Below are 22,537 nucleotides of genomic sequence, written 5' to 3' on the forward strand. Positions count from 1 at the left end.
ACATATAAAACAAAATTACATTTCTGTGACTACGTTAGCTGTATTTATGTCGGACTTTACATTTCAATCCTGCTCTGGCTTACGAAATATGACGAACACAACATACTCTGCTAGCATCACACTTGTTTTTACCAGTAATACCAATGTGACAATATGGATCTGACAGAAACCTAATTGCAGTCCAAATAGATCATAGACAACTGTTAAATAAGATTTTCCACTCAACAAACCTTAAAAATATTGTCTGAATATAATACATTTAACATATTACAGCACCACGTTTACTTAGTGTCACATAGATCTGCTTTGCATCAGTGATTTAAAAAATATATATTAAACATAAAAAGCAACCCCCGCCCCCGATTTCTCTTGATTTGTTTACAGTACTATCAAATTGTTTTATTCAGATAGTTTTTTTTTCAGTAAACGCATCTTCGCTTGACTTGCTGCCCCGACCAATATGGCCGACTCGGTGACGTCGTTATCATGCGACTGCCATACCCCAGGAACGTTTGGCGCACTCATAAACAATGTGGGGTCAGCATGTCGAGAGCTCAATGTCACAGTTTATCCACAAACGTGCTGCAATGAAACGACTTTAAAACGCTGTCATCGTTACAACCAAATATATAGAGAGTCGTCTGCTGTGAGGTGTGTATCATTGGTTCATCTTTTAGATGTCTTGAAATGTTATTTCGCTGTGCAAGTTCGCGTTTCGCAAGTGGGCCAACATGGTCATTCGCCGGTGCTAAGTTCTTAATGCAGTACGGAAACACGTTATGTCTCTAATATTTTGCTATTTTTTTACTCTGCACTTAAATAAGATCACGATTGCCATTGGCGAGCATTTTGCTCAATGCTAACTGCTAACATGCTTTTTTTGTTACGTAAAATTGCACCTCTCCACGTGATTGCACGTTATACATTGCCAATTAATATTAACACAACAAAATACAGTGCTACGATTATGGAATATTACTAAATTGAACAACAAGTGTTATGGTATATAAGCCGGTTTCTACAATATAAGCGGCTTTCTACAATAAGGTTAAAGAAAATCTGTCAATTTCGAAGTAGTTCATTTTAGCAGGAATGTACTAAAGTAGTCATAATTTTTCATTTTCCCTTTACCTGTTCCATTTTGGCAGAGACTTCTTCAGGACCCTCTGACTTGCCTCCAGCATAGCTACCTACATGTCCAACATGTCCACCCAGATGTGTAGGCTACTGGAGCTGGCCATGCGCTCCACTTGCCGCCCCGCCATCAGAAGTCAATCTTGTTTACAGAAGACAGTTTTGGTAACTGACATTGCACCCGGGGTCCCCGTGCTGCAAAGTAGGGCCTACACGCTTGATCCACTTTCATCTGGGCCTGGTCGGCCGTCATTTGGTGCGAGCGCTCAGCAGCCCCGTGCAGAGAGGACGTCCAACTCTTCAGCTCTCACACACAGGAACCTGTCTGCTGTGGCAGTAAAGGTAAACAAACATAGAAACTGTAGTTTATTACCCCCTTAGTTTTGTGTTGTGTTTTCCAACTACAGTCTATATTCATATAGTGACTGGGTGTCTTAATTTGTAAACTGCAGAGAGCGCCTGAGAAGTAGAGGAAGACTTTTACAGTGTTTGTACAAATGGATTTTCATAATGGTATAGATATGTACATATAAATGACAGTACTATATATTAAAATATAAACTATCGGAGCAGAGCCCGATATTTGAGGAAATATGCTGTAGTTTTTACCAAAAAATATTTTGTTGTATCATTCTTCAGGGCCAGCGTCGTCGTCTGTGCCATTTTGACTTCCTGGACCTGGGTGAGTTCGAGGAGAATGTACGGCGGGCTCACACCTGTAAGAAAGCCAGACGCTTCTTAGTGGACCCAGACTTGGCTAAACTGGTAGCAGACCACCTCGGGCCTGACCTACACACTGACAAGAGTGTTATTTTTGAATGTCATCCAGGTATGTGCTGCTACTTTGTGTGCAAGTCTGCCTGTTCAGCATAGGAGTCAATCATAGTGATGTTTTCGAGTTAATGGATTATTTTGTGGATTGGAAATAATAGCTGCATGCATGTTTTCATCGAATTTAGGCCCTGGGGTGTTGACTAGGACACTGCTTAATGCTGGAGCTCAAAGAGTTGTGGCTCTTGAGGCAGATAAGACCTTCCTTCCTGATTTGCAGGTACCAAACCTCAAACTATTCATTGTGATTCAATGCAGCATGCATTGTAGCAAAGTAGGCACACTTTGCTACAATGCATGCTTAAGTGTTGGAAATGTGCTGATTATTTCAAATGTTTCATCACATCAGGAGTTGGAAGGCCATCTTGATGGTCAGTTGGAAGTAGTTCATTGTGACTTCTTTAAACTGGATGCTGTCTGGGATGGAAACTACAAGCCCCCTGTTTTACCCTCGGAGAAACTCTTCTCTGATCTGGGAATAACAGAAGCCAACTGGATGGATGGTGGGTAACACATTATCATGCACACAGCAATGAAATACTATTGCCCTGTCATTATAATTTATAATTGTGTTTGTATCTCATCAGACATCCCAGTGAAAGTTGTGGGCATCCTACCTCAGCGTAGTGAGCGTGCCAACCTACTGAAATTTGTTTATACCCTGTTTGAACGGATGTCCTTCTACAGATATGGAAGGGTTGAGCTTAACCTATTCATTAGTGAGAGGGAATACTTGGTAAGAAGACTACTGTATTTTCATAGTGAAATCATCTATCACAATGCTAACGACATATGAACCCTAATTCTTATTCTTCTGTCAGACTCTGGTCACACCTCCAGGTAAAATGAGGCACTACAGACCCCTCAGTGTCCTCTGGCAGATAGCCTGTGATATAGAGCTGCTTCACAAGGTACGCAATGGGGCAGCGTGTGTAGTTTTACAGGAGTACAGACAAAAAAAATGTCTCTTTTGCATAAAAAAGCGCTTCTTGACAAATATTCAAAACAGCTTTATCTGTATTATTAAGTGCAGTTCTATGCGGCTGCAAACTACCTTCACAGTAATAGTATTATTTTCTTCCCTCCAGCAGTATCATCTCATTATTTGTCTGGGATCTTTTTCCATTATGGAGGCGTACCTAATGGTGTGACAGTTGTGTGTTGTTCCTTGCTACATCGTGGTTCGAACATTGCACCCTCACTCGATCATAGTTTTTAATTAATTTAATTTAAATGATCTTGTTGGTGTTATAAATACAAATATAAAGCATTGGAACCACTTAACGGCGATAAACTAAGCATGGCCGTATGCCGTTATGATCTCGTGTTGCTTCTAATATGTTTATTTGAATTAACATTAGCTTATGGTTGTCACTTTTTGGAGTAAAGTCTTTAAAAGTATTACTAACTGAAGTATGTGTCATCCATTTGTGTGTACAGGAGCCATGGGAGTCGTTTGTGTCATCCAGACATACATCATCTCCTCGTAAAGGCTTGGTAATAACACATGACTGATAAATGGCATTGTAACCTTGATTTGCATATGCGTATTCAATACAATTTAGCTTTTATCATCCTCTCTCCTCTCAGCTTCCCAATGATCACATGTGCCTGGTTCGTTTGACTCCAAGGGCAGACCTGTTCTCTGGCGGTCTCACACCCACCAGCGCCTCCACTCTGATGGTTATGGTTAAACAGTGTTTGGCAAAGAGGAAGGAAAAACTCATTGATAGGCTAAAGTAAGATATCACACACACAATTAAAATACTAAATATGGATGAGTGGATCTTTTTGATCTGCATACTGATTTTTGGCTTTCCCTATACAGTACGGTCATCCCTCACCATATTTTCGTGCCTAAATTAAGCATGTCACAAGAACTACAGTTCCCATGATTCTTTGAATTATTTTTTTGTTAATTTGAATGCCTTATGCAACTAATGGTACATTTGTTTGGGCAATCATGACAACAAAAGTAGAGGTTTTTTGTTGTTGTCCAAACAAAATGTACCTTTAGTCGTACCAGGCATTAAAATGAAATGTAATCTGAAACAAGGGATGGTCTAATTTTTTTTCCATGTCTTAGATATTGAGAAATAGTGACATCAATAATTAGCCATGATAAACAAACTGATTAAATTAATAACACAGGTCATACCTTAAAAATTGTAATTAATTTCTTTTAGCCTCTGGTCACCGGACAGTGGAAGTAAGTTATTATCAGAGGTGGGACTGCCGACGGACATCATGACTGGTCAAGTTTTTCCACATGAATATCTGCAACTCTTCCAATTGATGGACAAGAGCCAGGAGTTCACTCAGAGCTGGCTTTATGACGAGATCCTGGAGAACACAGAGAGAGAGAGGTGGGGCTGAGGTGTTCATAGTATAACTGACACAACCATCATGTGCATATCAATCAATCATAAAAGGTGTGTGTATATATAAATAAGGATTTCCCAGGGCATTCAATCGATCACAACTACTCGGACTAGATTGACTGGTGTGTGTCCCACCTCGTCTTTCAGCATGAACTGATGAAGCCTGCTCGGATGAGAGGCGTGAGGTCTTCTAAGACAGTCTAATCAATTGAATGCCCTGAGAATACAATGACCTGGGTGAATGGGGATATTCACAGGCATACAGAAGGATTAATTTATGTATGAAACATACACAGCAGATGAATTGATGTTCATGACTTGGCATTTTCATGATGTAGGCTCTATCATGATTGACATTGTGCCATGCTAAAAACATGGACATTACAAACATCATTGTCATCAAATATATACAAACTGGCTCATAACATGCAAAACAACAAAATGAAAGTTCAGCAGCGCTTTATAGATTGTATATTTTTTGGAGGAGCAGGCACTAAGCATAGTGACTGTCTACTTAAACATGTATTTCACTGTAATATGTATTGTCTTTTAAAAAATATTTGCCTATGTCATTTACAAATTGTACGCCAATTATGTCTAATTTGGTTGGGAAAGGTAATGCACCATTCAAGCACATTTATGCGCCTATAAAACACCACACTTTTCTATTTTGGAATAGACAATACATGTTTTCTCATGCTATGTTTCCCATGAAAATAATATATTAAATGAAATAAAATAATTTAGATTTCTTTTAAATTTGTTTGAAAGACTTGGGTCCATTTGTGCTTTTAGTAATATACACTTCTGAACAGAATTGGGAGAAAATACAACCACTGGCATTTTGAGACAGAGGCATGGAGTGCAGGGACAAGAGGGGGCACAATACAGAGAGAAAAACAACAGCAAAATCTGCCTTGTGTTATTACACCTTTTCACCCGATGGCAAAGGCAAAAAAGCTTTCCTCCTTTGACATGAAAGCCAAATGTTTGCACATATTTCATGGCTATGATCATAAATATTTGCTTTAATGCAAATACATTTAACCCGGGTTTTAAGGTAGTTGGCACAGATAAGATTATTTTTATCAAATGACAACGTGGAGCCTGAAGATGGCGACAGGGGCACACATAGTTTTGTTAGCAGCAACGTCCCTAGTGGCTGACGACTGTCACTGCTTCAACATCATAAAGCAAGGTGTCACTTGAGACACCAGAAGCTGTCACCCTTTCACCAACCTTGCCAGTGGGAGGCAACGTTGCTGTTGGATCACCTTGCTAGCGATGAGGAAGAAGTGAAGCGCTTGTTTTGACGCTAAAGAGAGGTAAGGCGAATTTAAACTAAGGTATCATGGGGTAAAATATAAAGCTGTTTGGTGTTGTGAGCAGATGTGGACGTAAGCTAACGTTAGCGGTCGGCGGCTTTGTAATATAAGCTGGCAGAAGTGTTTAAAATGTCTCGAATGGGGTAATATGTTTTAGTTAGCTACTGTAGCTAATGCATCTCGGCTTTTTTAATCATGCCGTTACAGCTGATTAGCTTAACCTAAATGGGTTCATTCCACCATGTAGCATGTTGTGCAGCTAGCTAACACATTAAACTGTTCACCTTGTTAGCGTCACGAGCTGTGTGTGTGTGTGTGTGTGGGGGGGGGGTTAATGTCTGCTGTCAAAGCATTTTTTTACCGAACTAACTGAAAGAGAGCTTTAAACACAGTGGATAGATCCAGCGATAAACCGACTAACGGACACGTCATTCGGTCATCAAGATTCACTGCCAAAGCTAAATATAATGCCTTTGCAAATCAATCAATACCGCTTCAAACTGCATTCAGATTCGTATTGTTACAATAATATTTTCGCAGTGAAATATGCTGGTGCAGGTAAAGAAGTGTCTTGTGACTGTAGTCTGTCCATATTTTCGTCTCGGTTCAAAGTCTACGTGTGGGTCCTATCATGTGTGCTGATTAGCTCTTTCCATTTCACATGCCTTTCATTATTTATGGCACTAAGTAGCGAGGAAGAGTGGGTTGTTGTATGGACAGACAGCTCTGTGGGGGACAGTAGGATGCTGTTGATAAAAAAAACACCTGTTGTCATTAACTAACATCTCAGTAGATCAAATAAATGATGCATATTCCTAAATGTATCATATCAACTGTACCATATCCCAAAAATGTGTGGCACAAACAGAGCAGTTTTGCCAGTACTTGTTCTTCAAGTCTTGGCAGTTGTGTTTGTAGTTTTATGTGACACTTATGTACTGGTGTTAATAGGATAGTCCTTGTAGGCCTGAAGGATTTCTTTAGAAACCCAGGAATGATGTTAGACCTGTATTGTGTCCTTTTCCATTTCACTTACACTGATGAATGGAATCTGACTATTTTGTATTATTAGGTCTCATAGCAAACATTCTTCCTTCTTCTTGTCTCTCCCTCCTGGAAAAAAAGCTTGTCTGATTGGTGCCACTGCAAGCAGAAAGGTCAAAGGTTGTGAGGGTGGACCCTGATGGATCATGGTGGTGAGTGACCACTTTATTATGTCTCATCTTTTTACACAAAATAAGATGAACTGCTAATTGTCATTCTTACTAATTTGTGTATTATTTCCTTGTCTAAAGGTCAGCTCGACTACGAGGGCAGAATAATGTCACAAGTTGTGGTGGGTGGGGCTGAGCGTTGTGATAATAACACACCCCACCCTAATCTTTTTACTTCCCAAAACCTTAATGAGACTCAAACTGAACATTCCTCAGCTCTACAAAATGAATTTGGAGCTGGAGAGTTTCTCAACAACAATGGGGACAACCAGGAGGGAGAGGAAGATAGATATGGAGAAGAAGGAGAAGAGGACATTGATGAGGTGATGAAGGACGAGGAGGAAGAATCGGAGACATCAAGTTGCCGAATTCACTGCCGCTCCCCAGATACTCCCATGACTGATTCCTCCTATTCAGAAACAGGTACACAACACAGTATACACTGCATGGGCAAAACCATAGCTGCAGAATTGAGAATGAGACCATGTGATAGAGCACATTTGTAAAAAGGGACTTTCACAACGATAAGTCTTGGATCTGCTATTAGGATTACTACATTCCATGGTACGGGCCACCTTTGGAAGCATCTCCAAAAGTCATGCCTACACTTATTAAATTGCTTCATTAATCCTTCAAACACTTGCTTTTTGTGTCATATGTTAACACCCTGACGCCACAATGCCAGGAGGCTCCTTTTTAGTGTTATTTAAAATACATTCTAATAACTCAATATTTCATATCATGTTCAAGGTGTAGTAACCCAACACCCACATCTGCTGAACCAATAGAAATATTTTTCAGAACTGAGCAATGGCGGACAAAGTATGTTGGCATTTGGGAAGCAACACAGAATAGCGGTCATGCAACCTGCAAAATGGTGGAAAAAGGATGTGTCCTCTGAATTGTGACACATCCTCCTGGAGCAACCTATAAAATCATCTCACGTAAAGAGATAACATCAAGGAACTTGTGCTTAAAAACTTTGGAAGGAAGGACACTACCTTAACTAAATGTCGGAATCAGAGTCTTTTTGTCTCAGCACTCAAGGTGCGCTTTGCTTATTTGTCCTCCTCATCCTCAATAGGAAGCATATTGGAGAATCCTTTCAGTCCTGGTACAAGTCCCGAACCTACATCCCCTGTCATCCAAGAAGTGTTATCGCCCATCAGCCTCTTGGAACTGGGTCAGAAAGAAGTGGATGTTGGTGGCTTCAACGTTGGACCCCTTGCCTCCAGCACATCAGGAATGACCTTCACCACAGGGCCTGTGCTTTCTTCTTCAACCTCAGACACTGGGCTGAGCTGCACTGACGGATTTGTGCATATCTCAAAAACTACTGCCAGAAGCATTACATCCCCTTCAGAACCTCTCTCAACCTCTACTATGCTCACATGTACCAGTGGGGCTTCAGAAATGATATCCACCTCAAGGCCCAATACTTCCATTACCTCTGCCAGCCAAACAACAGCCTTCACCACGGTGTATACAGAGTCCTCATCCTCTACAGCACCGCTACACTCTGAAAGCTATACTTCCACCCCAGTGCCCACTGGCTGCACTACAAGGCCTACCTCATCTCTGATGGACTCCCTGGAGCAGTTGGCCCATCGAGGAGATGATGCTCGCCTTCCACTAGACCTCCACCAGGTCTGTCTGTCTTCCAACATCACTACCAACTGTCTTTTCAAATCTTTGTAACAGCCTTAGCCCCACCCTTAATTTTAGTTTTAAAAAGCTCTTGACCCAGTTATTAAATCCATGTTCTCTAGTTGCATTATAGCTGAAGGCACAATGTCATGAACTGCATTCATAAGAAACGTGTACAAACATCTTGCTCAGAGAGAGCTCTGATTACTTGTGCGTCTCTCACAGACCTGGAAGACTAGATGTGTGTTTTAGGATCAATATTTGCGTCAGTTTGAGTTATGGATATCTCTGCATGCTTGCGAAGAATGTGTTACAAATGGAACATAGTAGTTTTCCCCTACATACATTGTTTTTGTAGAACTTGAATTGTACATGCTGCAAGCGATTTTTTAAACAAGCTATTCCTCCGATGCAGGGAGTGTCCTAACTGGGGAGTTCAAGGTACAGCGTATGTTTATTTGTCTATGAAACGTACTTATGCAAGAACTAAACTCCAGTTTCACATGCTTCTAGGCAAGCTGGTACATGATTAGCGTATGCTAATATTGAATACAATTTGCAATGATTTTTAGGCCGACACTGTGCCTTCAGTCACCATTAATGGGCAAGGGAGGTACACGAGGCTTGACTTTTGGTCCCAGCTTTTGTTAATGATTTCTTGTATATGTCTTCAGCTTTCTTGAGACTAGTTGGGTGCTCCAGTTCACTATGTTTATAAAAATAAAAACCTGATCTTAAACAAGTAGGCTCAAATTTGAGCATTAAAAACAGGCACTGGCCTGTGCTGACTGTATATGAATTGCCACTAAAACTGGCATTGTTACTCACGGTCACTTCTAACTTGATGGCATGGGTTATTTGCAAAACCTTCATTTCATTGTGCTTGGCATGTGTGATCATGGATTTGATGTTTATTTTCCAACCAGTAGATCCCTTTAAATATTATGTACTGGTTCTTTAAGTAGAAATGTGGGAGCTTTTTGTGTCCTCTCTCCCTGCCACTCTCTGTCTCTCTCATTCGCGCGCGCAACACACAAACACACTTGTTTTGTGATCAGCTGAGCTACATATGTAAAAGTGACACTCACTGAATGTGCCATCCCTTTATTTTGTCTTGAAGAGTGGTTCCTCCTTTTTCTCATTGACGGTGACATTTTTAACGGATGTTAATTTTTCTATTTCCTGGTTTAATCTTCCAATTTTGTTGTGCAATTACGTAGAAATTACAAAAAAATTGTCATCAAATGATGTTATCTCTTTCTGCAGATCGCTGAGTCCTCTGTCCGTCATGAAGATTGTATCCTTATCATACTGTAAGCAATAGAGATGACTTTTCTGATTTATAAGCTGTGCAAGATGTTTACAAATATGTGTTTTACAAAACTATTTGTTTGGTTGGTGTTTACCGCGGTAAAATTGTTGTCGATGCCATTGTGTGAACTGCTGGGCCTAATCAATGTACCATCATAATCAGTCAGAGAAGGGAAAAGTGCAACACTTTCACTTGCAGAGTTGTCTGAAAGCAGATAAGGCAGACTATTACGAAACAGAGAGAGGATTATATTAGTCAAAGAGATGGGCAAGCTGGCTTTGCTATGCCATGCATGTATAGGGCTGGTTGGAGAGAGAGGCTTGTCAAAGGGGGATTGTGTAATGGCTGGTTGCTGATATACATAAACATGAGCTTTACTTCCTCCTCTTCTCTTCACAGTTTCGCTTTGTTCTCCTATGCTTTCTGATGTAAAAGGTGTCACCGGAAATCTATGAAAATATTTGTGCAATCAACATGTCATTACTGCAATGCCCGTCACTTTTGTCCTTTAACATTTGCTGTTCAGACCAGCTGGCTTTACGGTGTATCCAGCTTGAAAGGGTCTATCACCAGAGAGTGTTGGACAACCTCAATGCTCTCCAGCAACAGTGGGGTAAACACACACCATCTATATATCTCTGTCTATCTACATATTTATCCAACAGAAGACAAGGGGTAACAATTTTCTCCCGGATTCCAATAATTAAATCAACAAAGCCATAATTATTTTTCCAGTATTGTAGCTGTATGCTACGTTATAACCCCGCCTCTAAAAGCCTACTCTCCTCTAATTGGTCAGTTACCAGTCTGAGCCCAAGTTTGGAGTCTAACAATTGTAATTTTTGTAATATGTCTCTTTGTTTGTGCTGTCTGGTACTTGATAGAAAGTCGGTGTGCGAGAACCTCCCCTAGTCTGGAAGCCCGACATCTGGACACTCTCAGAGACATCTGCCAGGCGCACACTCGGTCAGTTTGTGTTTTTCTCAGTGTAAACTGTGACACCTGTCAAATGTATTTAAAATTCATGTAAAAGATGACGAAAGAACATTAAACATGCAAACAAGATGAACAAATTATTTGATATTATAATAATAATAACAACAACAGACCAACATGGCATTAGTCCATTTGTGTTGCACAGTGTTACGGCACACATGCCTGTATACTTAAAGATAAAACTGTGGCATTTACACTTTGAGACATTTGAGCCGATGCAAAGGTTTCACCTCACTTGACTCTCACTCTGACACACATTTACACACAGACACGTTGTATAGCCTGGGAAATATGCTCAGGCTAATATTAGATTGGGAGAGTAGAGAAGCATCGTCTATCTTCACAGCACATCTTCATTTACTTAAACGAGGAAGACTCACCATGTCGCTTTCTGTCTCGTCATAGACCAAGTGCTGTAGATGCTGCGGTAAGACACTATTTCATCCGTCTTGTACATGTTGTGGCTCATGTGCCATGCCTGTAGAATGTGGTGTGAAATTACTTTATACTTTTGTATATTTACAGTCTGCATCTCTGGACTACTTAATGCAAACATTTGAACAGAAGGGAACATTGCCTAAACATCCATCAGGTGAGTGAGTGTTAGATATTTGTGTTAGAGAGGTAGTTAACGACTGTATTTTATGGTGCTCCATGTTTGACAGAGGATTGTTGCTGAGATGAACTACAGACACGTGTAGTTTCATAGCTTGCTCAACTAAAAGTTTTACTATCAGATTAGGATAACTTGTAAAATATGTTTATGTATAATAATAAATGTTTGACTTTGCTGTCCAAACCTGCCCTTGTAATAACTTTGTGACTATTGGCTGTGAAATGTGCTTTATAAACAACTACATCACAAAAACTACCTGTAAAACAAACTAACTCTTCTTGTTGGAAGGAATTTTAAATGTTAAAGTTACATGCAACTAGCACCCACTTGCTTCTGTTCACTTGTACACGCTGAGGGGCTGACTGTCTGACAATATTTTTGAGTTTGTTGCACATCCTTTTCATGTGCACAAAAAATATGTTGGCAATTATGGCTCTTGAGGGCAGATTTTGCTTGGAGCAGATTAGTTTGAACCCAAATGTGGAAAAAAATAGGGAAAGAGGCCTGCTTGATGGCTTTGTACTTGATGTATTGCTTTACATTATGTCTTGTACATGCTGCATATGCTTCACAAAATATACAACAGCACAGCTGGTCGTGATGGGTGTCATTTTGAAAAGAAGAACTGAGTTGATTGAGGGTAATTTTCAGTAAAACACTTGAAGTAATATTTGTCAGTGTATGATATGGCAGGATGAGAGCTTCTTCTGCAGAAAGACTTTGACTCGCTACTGGAAATCATCTCATTTGCTGCACACATATACTGTATTTACAAAGTCATGGTAAATGTAGACCCTTCACCTAACACTCGTCTTCACTGATGGCTATTCTTTTATACCTGCCACTTCCAACTTTGTGTTTCTTTTCCCGCAGCTCAGCAGACTGAATGTAGGATGCAGCAGAGAGCTCAAGATCCCTCCTGTCCACAGACCACGGTCACGCCCTCCATTAATTTGTCACTAAGACTAAATTCCCCCGACAGTTCAGAAAAAGACAGGGAGCACCCTGAATGCAATTTAGAAGGGAGGGTCAGTTTCCATGGGACTGAGCTGACTAAGGAGAAGCAGGGCAGTGGAAGGGAGCAAGGGGAGTGTCCGGAACACACCAATTCAGCCGAGACAAACATGTTGCACCCCTCTGAAACTGGAGAAATGGATCAGCCCAAGCCTGCAGAGCAGCAGGGTGGAGACTTAAGTCCAGCACAGGAAAAGGAGGTGGATAGGGAAGAAGAAGAAGAAGAAGAAGAAGAAGAAGAAGTAGAAGTCAGCAATGTGGGAGAGACAGCAGAAGCACTGATTATGGAGGATGAGACTGAAGAAGAGGGCGAGAAAGAGAAGCGAGCGCTCAAAGTGGAGACACTGCTCAGCGAGATAGCAGAGGTGGAACATCTGCACCAAGAAGCTCAAGAACCGAGACAACATGAGGAGTCTGGTCAAGGGATAGAGGTACAAAGGCACATTCTGTTGCTTGTATTTCAATGAACATATTTCTGACTAAAGGTACAAAAGTGGATCACATTTGTTTTTATAGTTAATCTTTTAGTTTGACTGTAGACTTGCCCTCAACAGTCCAATGACTTCCTCTGTCTCAGATCAAAATGTTACCTTGGAACAACATCTGTTGCTGTTTCTTACATGTGGGCAAGCATAAGCACTGCATGCTATTATTCACTACAGGAGAGTAATGAAAGCTCCCTACTCCAGGATGGTGACAAGCTAGGCAGCGAGGAGGAGCAGGAAGAATATGAGGTTGAACAAAGTGATATCATCAGAGAAGGTGCCACACTGGACGACATGGCTAGACTCATCACTGTAGAGGAGGTTTGCATCTTGTGTGTGTGTGTGTGTATATATATATATAGGCTGGTTCTGTGAAATGGTTTTTTCTTTCTGCAGATTTGGACACTAATTAGCATTTACCTGAACCTAAGATATTATATACCTATTGCACTTAGTGTACTCTACTTGTAATGGTATTGTTTCTTTAAACATGCTTAACAAAGAACATTGGAATATGTCACGTTTACACTTGCATAATTCAACATGTTAGAAAAGCAAGAGGCAGAGACAGCAGAGGCGTGTTGATTTCCTGTGTTTAACTTGTACCAGGTTACCAATTTTAGAAGATAATGGTGTGCAATAGTAAACTAAATATTGCTTTAGTTTATTCCTTAATAAGGAATAAATAGATTAAATGAATAAATACATTAGTAAATAAAGGTATAAAAAAGTTAATCTGTAAATAAGGACAGCCGTACTGTAAGAATTAGTTGATATCCTTCATTTGTGCTGACTCGCCGTTTGTCTTCAAAACAATATTGATTGTTTGGGACATTCCATATGCAGAAGCACCTCCCAGTACTGCAGAGTAGTAAATCTCATAGGGAGGGTCTGTGATGTGGTACGGAGTTCAGTTTTTTATTGTGTGATGCACTGACATCTAGCGGCCATGGAGGGAAGGGTGAATCTCCCAATAGGGTGGGCGGATCATCTAAGGTTAAAAACAGTATCAGTCTATTCCAGGAGAAAGTTGAATTTGTCTGTTTCGAAACGGTTTGTCCAGTTAGGCCTAAAGTAGGCTTCAAGTTTTGGTGTGCGATTGAATTATAATAATTATATTTTAAATAAGATTTCCATTTTAGAGGTCCCACAACTTCCAACTTATGGGATGAAGAAAAATGTGTTAAAGTCTGAAAGATAATCCTGTTTTTATTGCTCTCCCAGATGTCTCCTGCCTATGGCCTCGTCTCCATCTTGAAGAAGAGAAGTTTCCCTGTTGATGTTAGTTTGGCTGCAAGCTCAGACTCCAGGCACGATAAACAAATTGCTAAAAAACGAGTCCACTTCAGAGTCGCAGATGACTGCTTTGACAGTGGTATGCATTTGTTTGCTAGTTGTGTAGTACCCAATATGGACACATGACTTTCCTACTATAATGATGTCTGGAAGTTATTTTGAGGTGTTGTCTCCTGTCTGTCTTTCTGTAGATGTTCGTGGGAGAGACTCATGCCTGCTTCTTTTCCTGCTTTGTTTGGTTACCGTGGTGATCAGTGTGGGCGGCACCACTCTTTACTGTGCGCTGGGGGACGTCCACTCCACAGTCTGTCAGGACTTCTCCAGAAATGTGGACTTCTACTTTGGACAGATGCAGCGTGCCGTAGCTCAGCTCCAACAGTGGTTTGGCCCAAGTTCGTCGTCGCATTAGCAGCATCTGACTTTTGTTACAGCCAGCATTGTACAGGTAAGTATCACCCAGGTGTCCCCTGGGTGTTTGAAGGGGTCCGGGACAATGACACCAAAGGTCTCTCAAATCAGCCAAGACTGGATCCAAATTTCTCACTGGACTCTCAAAAACAAAACCCCTGATCCTTGAGGGCTCGGACATACCCTGCACACACACATGCTGCACAAATAGGGGCCTCACAGGCATGCTGCAACCTCTCGAGTTGCTTTTAAGGACGTGTTTTTTTTTTAATGACACATGCACTTCCTTACTATTTCAAATGAACTCATTATGTCTTAATCATGTCTTAACACATTGAATGTCTGTGGAGCATTTATGTCTTTTTAAGTTATTTTCTATTGAGCTTCTGCCACTGCTGGACAACAGGTGCAACGAGTGTGACTCATGGGGGGTAAAAAGCACTGATCTTAAGCTATGCATTATTTTACCACTGAGCAACATGCTCTACTTGTACAACTACAAGCAGATATACTACATCTACCTACAGGAATACAGTGCATACAGTATAACATGAATGTTTAACTCAACTGGTACCACTTTGTTTTTTGTTTTCAAATTATTTTCTTTTGAGCTTGCAACAATTTGGTGTGATTTGTTGGTAGGATGTGATGTAGCATTGTGTCAGCCCATCTCTCAGGATTTCTATACATTGTCCTCATTCTGAGAGCCACTGTTTGTTTTTTTTTATGTTGTTCTTTGTTTCTGTTCACTAGTGGGGCCTAGTGTTTGTCCCCGAAGACAACACAGAATTGTCCCAGGAGTGTGTCAACTTTGGTTTTCACTTTTAGTGTAGTTATCTATTAGGGGCGTCACAAGATCTCAAGATTAAAATTCTCATTCAGATTCAAGAAAAAAAACCTCTTATGAGCACTAGGCATGAAATGATAATATAATAAGATGAAATTAAATTAGTAAATTGCAATATATAGTCATATATTTTTATTTTCCATTGTACCTTTCTTAAAAGTAATATGAAGATCTCATCTCGTAGACCCATTCTCTTCTCATGAACAGAGTATCTTGTGACACCCCTATCTTGCTTCAGAAGTTTGCCAGAAATAATTCGGAAAAGGTACCATTTTAACAGGTGAGAGGAGCTTCCATACAGTGTCTTATATGCATTATTAATAGTCAAATGAGTATCATGTCACATAATGATGTAAAGTAATGTAAATGCCTTCTTTTTATTTGCACGAGTCTCCTGGCTGGTTCAGATGACTCAGAGAAGTCTACTTATTTATGACTCAGTGGATGCAAAGATTATGTTTATGTTCATCTTCCTCACTTTAATGACGGTTCTTGCACATTATTATAGCTTTTCATTTATTTTCTTTTTTTTTAATAATGGAATGCTTTTTAACAAATGTTGTGTAATTTGCTTTTATCACTTTTCTACCTGACAGGTTGTCACATTGGATTGTGATGTTTGTACAGTCTTCCAAGCAAAAACATTGGGTTGGCATAATCTGGTGATTCACATCTGTCTTATGTGTGAGATGTCTTTGTAGTAGCAAAAAGAGATGCATTATTTTGATGCTTTTGCAGCACAAATTGCTCATGCACTTGAGTAAGGATTAGTATTGATAGTAATACCTTCAATATGTGATGTAAAGGTCCTTTTCATACCTGTACATTTTAAATGAGTTCAGTTTTTGTTCTTTGTTCAAAAGAGGCTGTTTCCAGCCACAAAAGTTTGGTCTTATCTTTGGTACCTGTTAATGTCTAACCCTGAAGTAAAGTCTGGGCTTTGAACGTGTATTTACCTGTTTTATTTTCTCTGCTGGTTATCATTCATTCATTTTCTACCACTTATCCTCACAAGGGTGAGGGAGGTGCTGGAGCCTATCCCAGCTGTCTTCGGGCGAGAGGCGGGGTACACCCTGGACTGGTCGCCAGCCTATCACAGGGCACATATAGGCAAACAACCATCCACACTCACATTCATACCTATGGCCAATTTGGAGTCACCAATTAACCTAGCATGTTTTTGCAATGTGGGAGGAAACCGCAGTATCCAGAGAAAACCCACGCACGGAGTGGGAGAACATGCAAACTCCTCACAGAGATGGCCAAGGGTGGAATTGATCTTGGGTCTCCTAGCTGTGTGGCCTTCGTGCTAACCACTCAGACCGGCGTGCAGCCCTGCTGTTTGTCAGTTCATTTTAATTCATTGTACATGTATCAAGCAATTCCTCCTGCACATTTCATTCAGAGTAGACCTATGGAACCATATTTACATATACAGTATGTACTCCTACCTATATGTCCTCAAATAGGGCCCTCCGCTTCAATAGAAAAATAGAATAAATAAATGGCACACCACAAATGCACAGCTGCTTTTTTCCCCCAATTAAAGAAAAAATAACATATGACCTTTGACCTTTTCACGCCAGTACCGCATCACTTAGCATATGTGAGTGCACAAGTGCTGTGGGGATGTCAGGGATGGCTTTAGAAATCAGTCTGTCTCTTCGATTTAAGGTAGCACAAGGGAGGCTATCTGGACCGATAGATGCCTTTCCGTACTGCTGGTCCCAGTGTATACACAATTCATCACAAAATGACACAACTCAGCCAATTAACTTAAATCAAATTATTCAGCTAGATCCCATAAATACTCCAATTAACTGCCAAGTCTTGAGTTGTCCACCAAAAGCTGGGGTCTCTAATTAGCCCAGCATGGAGGTTATGTTTTTGGCTGTGTTCAAAATAACTTGAAAAGTTCTTAATGAATTTGCCAACATTAGCATAGTGGCCTTTTTTGCATATTGATAGCGAGACACTTAGCACTATTGGTGTTTGGAGTTAGTCTACTTCACCACAATACATGACATGAAAGAATTAGGCTTCTCCGTGTGGAACTCAAAACTCATGAAACTTCATTTTTATGCACACACAAAATAATGCAAAAATGCCAGTTCCAATTAACTGGTATTCAAGGTATACCAAGTTATTCATCTAGGTACTGTACCTACCTTTGTACCTACTTGGTAAAACTTCATGATCCTCCTCTTCCACATCTTTCCACTTGCTATTGGGCTTACTCTTCGTCTTGGTTCCCACTTGCCAAATGTGGTCACCCTTTATGAACTCCTGTCTCTTCTTATAGAGATCACTGTAGTTGTCTGTGTAAGAAACAAGATCAAATTAATGGCTTGTGAGAGCTCTTTTACATATTGAAAGGCCTATTAAAATATGGAAACACCTCTAAACTGTCACAGGCCAAACGTAGTTTTAAGAATGCAAAAATAAATGTATACTTACAGTCTATGCTGAATTATTTATGTATATTTATTCTGTCAAATTCACTACCTATTTTACTATGTATTTTGCCATGGACCTACCTCCTTTTGAAATAAACAGACATTAAAATATATATGAAGCATTGTATCGTGTTGTGTTGCTAGCTTAGCTTTATTATCTGGTATAGATGTAAATGTCGTCAAGCTAAGCTAAGCAGGAAAGAATATAATTAACTTACTTGCTGTTGCTGATCGTCAGCACTCATCCATGAAATCTTCCCAACTTCCACAGCATTGTCCTTGAAATAATACGTGGTATCTTAATGCTGAAAAATATTTGTTAGCTCAGCTATGTCTTCTCCTTCCATGCCGAAAAGTCGTCAACGACACCTGTGGGGGGAGTGAGGGGCGTGAAATGGCGCGATGAGTTCTAATTAAAAATAGGCGACTCTCATTGGCTGCCAGGAAGGGGGCGGGACCATGGCAAGACGTGCAAGGCATAGCATCCAGTGAGAACGCGGCATCGCAGCGAGAGCTGGAATTGATGGCTAGCTAAGCTAGCTCAGCTGTGTGACTTTTAAGGTATAAAGATAATTGAGCTCACATACTCTAAAGTTTTAAACTCTGGCATAGTATTAATTTATAAATGTTAAGCACAAGTCAATGACGACCTTATTATGCATGTGGAGCAAGATATACTAAGTATTAGGACTTTGTGGCAGTAAGAAGTATACTAAAGCATAAGTACAAGTCCTAGTATTCATGTACTTTGTCGTTATACTTTTCAGTATAAGCCAAATATACTTCAAGTATACTTCACTGTACTATTCAGAAATGTATAAAATAGTAAAAAAAAGTAACAGCATTGGTATTAACAGCTGTGGGTGTAGAGCCACAAGATAGCAGCAAGTGCATTTGAAGTATCTGTGTTTCCTGGTTGTGGAATAAATGATGCGGCACTAGTAAAATTAATTTCCATTGTTTATTATGAAACAGAGACAGTTTATTGATATTTGACTACCAAAAGTGGATTTTCTATACAGCATACACAGTGTAATGTACATCATAGAGGCTATCAATGTGCTCTACTTGTACTGAATGAATAATTCTTTCCACTCATATAATAATGAAATATTAGCCTGTTAAAATGCTTTTATATAGTATGATCATTGGAGACCATTGGAGGCCAACTTAATATTTACAATTCTCATGAAGCCGAATGAAAAAAAAATAAAACAATAGATTTTTTGTATTCTTTGTATACCTGTATATGACTTGATGTAGGTAGATGGGAAAAATGAAATATAGTTTAAACCCATACGTACTGTAACTCGCACTGGAGTAGTTCATAGTAGTAGTAGTAGTAGTAAGTCTTGTACTCAGTAAGATGGACTCTTCACGATGTCAGTGAGCAGGCGTTTCAGCGGTTGTTGTAGACATCACCACAGTGGCCTAAGTGGAGGAGTGACACCATTATTGATGGCTTTAAAGTCCAGGCAGCCTTGCTAGGTCATGTTTTTTGTACCTGACTCTTGGTAGAACGCAGAGCAGCTCCAGCCAGCACTGACATCACCAATAAAATAATACCCCCAACAAAAATATAGAACAAAAAGATGGCTTCTGTTGTGAATCCAAGGGCCTACAAATGGACACAACAAGTCTGATTATTAAGTATTGATTGACATTGTCAGAGAGGTCTTCACATAACAATATTTGTCTTGGTGGTAGTTTACAGAGATTTAGTTGAGATTGTTTTGTTTTTATGGTGTGTTATCATTGCACTTAATTATAGTTGATGAGCAATATTGTGGTGTTCCTTTAAAAAAATACTTATATTTAATTATATGTCATAAATGATTAGACAGTGTACTGACTGTGTGTATAGTTTCTTGTCACATTCATGCTAAAACCCTACAAGCCCCTTCTATTATAAAATTACTAGTGTGATTACTTCAGCGTGTGGCTCCCATATGGCTTCCTCCATGGCAGTAATGTTGTCCAAGTCAAAGATCTCAAATTGCCTCTGAAAATGATGGTTTTCAATGTTGGGAATGAGATTAAATATAATCCAACAACAGTTCAAAATGGTCATAATGCCAAAAGCCAGGGATGCTGTCACCTAAGGGTAGAAAAGGATGGACAGGATGAATCCTCTACCCTATAAACAAACACTGCTTCCAAATACAGTGTTCCCTCGTTACATCGGGCTCACCTGTCATGGGTGAACAATTTTGCATTTTGTTCTGCATCCTTGGGGTGTATTAGAGTGTGTGTTATTGTATTTACTACTGCTACCAATAGAGGGTGTTGTATAAGCATTTGAAAGTTCAAGACGTGTCCAATTCGTCTCAGTATGTGCAGCCAGCCACAGCAGTCCTGATTGTCTAAGGGGGATCAGGCCCATTGGGTTCTACGTTTTGAACGTTTTGCCGTGTTTCCTCTTTGTTAGCGGTCATAGCTGTATGATCGCTGGGCACCATAATGGCATACTGTAAATGAGTCTTTGGTTGATGGAGGACTAGGTGGAGTACAACAGAAGCAATATGGTTTAACAGGGATACAGAAACGCTACAGCCGAATGGCGCCGGGCCAAGGCATGTCAGAAGAGTGAATATCGTGAGTCACTTAATAAGTTTCTGTGTCCAAGACATTGATCATTAAAATTGTAACAAAATTTAAACTTTGAGAGTGTTTAAAGGAAAATGTGCTCAAATATGTACCTGTCTGAGGAAAGTGTATAAAGTGTATTGTGAAGGGGTTTACAGCCTTAAAACGTACATAATGGTTGTAAAGAAATACAGTTGGCTACTATGTGGATTTCACTATCCCCCGATAAAACGACGGAACACTGTATTAATAAATAGTCTTACAGTTTTCTTGGTTGAGCTGTGCTCCGTGATAATATACAGAATGCCACATATGATGAACTGCAAGGAGAGAACAAGAACATCATGTGTCATTGAAATGTTTAGGAAGACACAAATTCTGTGACCTCACCTGTATTCCAATGATGTACCCCAGGGGAGTGATTCTCCAGAAATGGTGAGCAGGATGATCTACTGCCATAATAATGGATGTAATAAAGAAAGATACGCCCAAAACCAGAACAACGACCTGCAATTTACATGTGAAGGCAACAGTGAGCAATAAAGCAGGTGATATTGTGAACTTCAAATAACACATCATGGTGATGGATCAATGATTGTGATCAGCTTTGGCGGTGTGATATCTCACTCCAACACTCTCTGGTTGAGCCTTCATGAAGCGATGTAGAGGTTTACTTCCTCCCACTTTGGTGGCTTGAAGAGACCCATTGTTCCCACTCGGAGGACTCGCAGGGAGGAGCTCCACAGACATCTTCTAAAGAAAAGTTGTCCATTAAAAAAAAAAACTTAGAATCAGGATTGTTTGACTATGTCCACGCCACTAAAGCATTCAGGCATGTTTCTAATTTAGAACTACATCTCCCATGAGGCTTTGGGAGGTTGTGGAGAATGTGCAGCACTCACAAAACACTCGACAAGAGGAACACTTCTACTTTGACATTTCAAGTAAACTTGAGTGTAAAAGCTTACATGTTAGTTACATGTGTGAGGTCACAGCATTTTCTGTGCAGTTTGACCACATGCAAGAACAGTAGGGAAAGAACTTTTACGTGCAAAATAGAAAAAACTCAACAGACGAGTGAAGTGAAAAACAAACCCAGAAAGCTAAAGACTCAAAGAAGAAGACTCAAACCTTTTTTCCAGAGCAAGAATAGTGCAACTGTCCTGGTCTTGTAAGAACTCCTCCTCTTACTCCTCCTCTTTCTCCTCCTTGTTGACATGTGTTCTTTGCGGACGATCTGTTCTTCATAACAAAGTCCAGACCTCCATCATCACAATCTCTGTAACTCATCTGGGTTTCTACACAAACTACATCAACATCAACCGAGGTGATGTTTGACATCACATTGTTTCAGTCTACTAAGAAGCAGTCATTCCTAAGTAGTGTTCCTAAGACAACTACCAATGGCTAGGAATTAGCCATAGGACCCTATGATCACTTGCTTCCAGTTAAAACCGCGTCCACTTGGCAGATTTCTCTGCTGATCCGGAACCACTGGCATATGTAATTCAGCTCCAGACCCCCGCCCCCACACTTCTCTCTTCAATTGCCATTGTTCTCTTGGGACACTATCCATGCCACACACACACACAAACACACAAGTATAGCATGTATACACTCACCACTTATGGATGAAAATATGAGATGATCGATGAACAGCCAGTAACAACACAAAACTACGGTGCGTTCAAGGACTGCCTAACAAAGTGTGAAATCTCAATACTTGATGAAAAAACAATGATCAGTGACTACGGTGCGTTCAAGGACTGCCTAACAAAGTGTGAAATCTCAATACTTGATGAAAAAACAATGATCAGCGACTACGGTGCGTTCAAGGACTGCCTAACAAAATGTGAAATCTCAATACTTGATGAAAAAAACAATGATCAGCGTGAATATGTATGTATGCTGTACATTTTACCTGGATTATCACATATTTATGAATTATTACTGACCTACGGTGAATTATATATTTTATGTGCAAAAAAT

General features: G+C 40.1%; 3 protein-coding genes across 9 annotated transcripts; 2 read left to right on the top strand and 1 right to left on the bottom strand.

Moving 5' to 3' along the window:
• The first annotated feature begins 487 nt into the window (after nt 1-487).
• Nucleotides 488-5,078, top strand: tfb2m (transcription factor B2, mitochondrial). Its single transcript, XM_058089837.2, has 10 exons — nt 488-651; nt 1,149-1,476; nt 1,774-1,963; nt 2,094-2,185; nt 2,315-2,468; nt 2,553-2,701; nt 2,787-2,876; nt 3,406-3,462; nt 3,556-3,704; nt 4,152-5,078. The coding sequence occupies exons 2-10, from the start codon at nt 1,195-1,197 to the stop codon at nt 4,339-4,341; spliced, it is 1,353 nt and encodes a 450-aa protein (XP_057945820.2). The 5' UTR covers nt 488-651; nt 1,149-1,194; the 3' UTR covers nt 4,342-5,078.
• Nucleotides 1,744-21,916, bottom strand: LOC131139887 (uncharacterized). 5 transcript variants are annotated; one of them, XR_013629638.1, is made up of 10 exons: nt 21,680-21,916; nt 20,939-21,301; nt 20,812-20,868; nt 19,893-20,060; nt 19,467-19,580; nt 19,267-19,393; nt 18,181-18,267; nt 17,675-17,824; nt 4,124-4,308; nt 1,744-1,850 (listed from the first exon to the last, which is right to left on the bottom strand). XR_013629638.1 is itself a non-coding variant. In XM_078795520.1 (6 exons), exons 2-6 carry the CDS (start codon nt 21,125-21,127, stop codon nt 19,346-19,348), a joined length of 576 nt encoding a protein of 191 aa, XP_078651646.1. In that variant the 5' UTR covers nt 21,128-21,298; nt 21,680-21,914; the 3' UTR covers nt 18,922-19,345. The 5 variants fall into 5 exon arrangements, 4 of the variants coding, with proteins under 4 accessions (XP_078651646.1, XP_078651644.1, XP_078651648.1 ...); XM_078795520.1 differs by lacking the exons at nt 1,744-1,850; nt 4,124-4,308; nt 17,675-17,824; nt 18,181-18,267 and having other exon boundaries at nt 18,922-19,393; nt 20,939-21,298; nt 21,680-21,914; XM_078795518.1 differs by lacking the exons at nt 1,744-1,850; nt 4,124-4,308; nt 17,675-17,824; nt 18,181-18,267 and having other exon boundaries at nt 18,922-19,393; nt 21,680-21,914.
• On the top strand, nt 5,514-16,476 carry cnsta (consortin, connexin sorting protein a). 3 transcript variants are annotated; one of them, XM_058089835.2, is made up of 13 exons: nt 5,514-5,671; nt 6,797-6,867; nt 6,967-7,308; nt 7,970-8,532; nt 9,799-9,829; nt 10,371-10,457; nt 10,729-10,810; nt 11,246-11,267; nt 11,366-11,432; nt 12,330-12,901; nt 13,133-13,276; nt 14,180-14,330; nt 14,443-16,476. In XM_058089835.2, exons 2-13 carry the CDS (start codon nt 6,855-6,857, stop codon nt 14,658-14,660), a joined length of 2,292 nt encoding a protein of 763 aa, XP_057945818.2. In that variant the 5' UTR covers nt 5,514-5,671; nt 6,797-6,854; the 3' UTR covers nt 14,661-16,476. The 3 variants fall into 3 exon arrangements, with proteins under 3 accessions (XP_057945818.2, XP_078651641.1, XP_057945819.2); XM_078795515.1 differs by having other exon boundaries at nt 13,133-13,271; nt 14,178-14,330; XM_058089836.2 differs by having other exon boundaries at nt 13,160-13,276.
• Nucleotides 21,917-22,537: the final 621 nt, after the last annotated feature.

Source organism: Doryrhamphus excisus, linkage group LG13 (assembly GCF_037039965.1).
Source record: "Doryrhamphus excisus strain RoL-2023G ecotype Guam linkage group LG13, RoL_Dexc_Guam_v1.1, whole genome shotgun sequence".
NCBI classification, from domain to species: Eukaryota; Metazoa; Chordata; class Actinopteri; order Syngnathiformes; family Syngnathidae; genus Doryrhamphus; species Doryrhamphus excisus.

Coding starts and splice junctions, on each gene's coding strand:
- LOC131139887 (XM_078795520.1), bottom strand. CDS start 21,127: ATGATGTGTTATTTGAAGTTCACAATATCACCTGCTTTATTGCTCACT. Junction 20,061..20,811: donor ACAGCTCAACCAAGAAAACT/GTAAGACTATTT, acceptor TTCTACCCTTAG/GTGACAGCATCCCTGGCTTT. Junction 19,394..19,466: donor TGCGTTCTACCAAGAGTCAG/GTACAAAAAACA, acceptor TCCTCCACTTAG/GCCACTGTGGTGATGTCTAC.
- cnsta (XM_058089835.2), top strand. Junction 7,309..7,969: donor TTCCTCCTATTCAGAAACAG/GTACACAACACA, acceptor CATCCTCAATAG/GAAGCATATTGGAGAATCCT. Junction 10,811..11,245: donor ATCTGCCAGGCGCACACTCG/GTCAGTTTGTGT, acceptor GTCTCGTCATAG/ACCAAGTGCTGTAGATGCTG.
- tfb2m (XM_058089837.2), top strand. CDS start 1,195: ATGTCCAACATGTCCACCCAGATGTGTAGGCTACTGGAGCTGGCCATG. Junction 2,186..2,314: donor CCTTCCTTCCTGATTTGCAG/GTACCAAACCTC, acceptor TCATCACATCAG/GAGTTGGAAGGCCATCTTGA. Junction 2,469..2,552: donor AGAAGCCAACTGGATGGATG/GTGGGTAACACA, acceptor GTATCTCATCAG/ACATCCCAGTGAAAGTTGTG.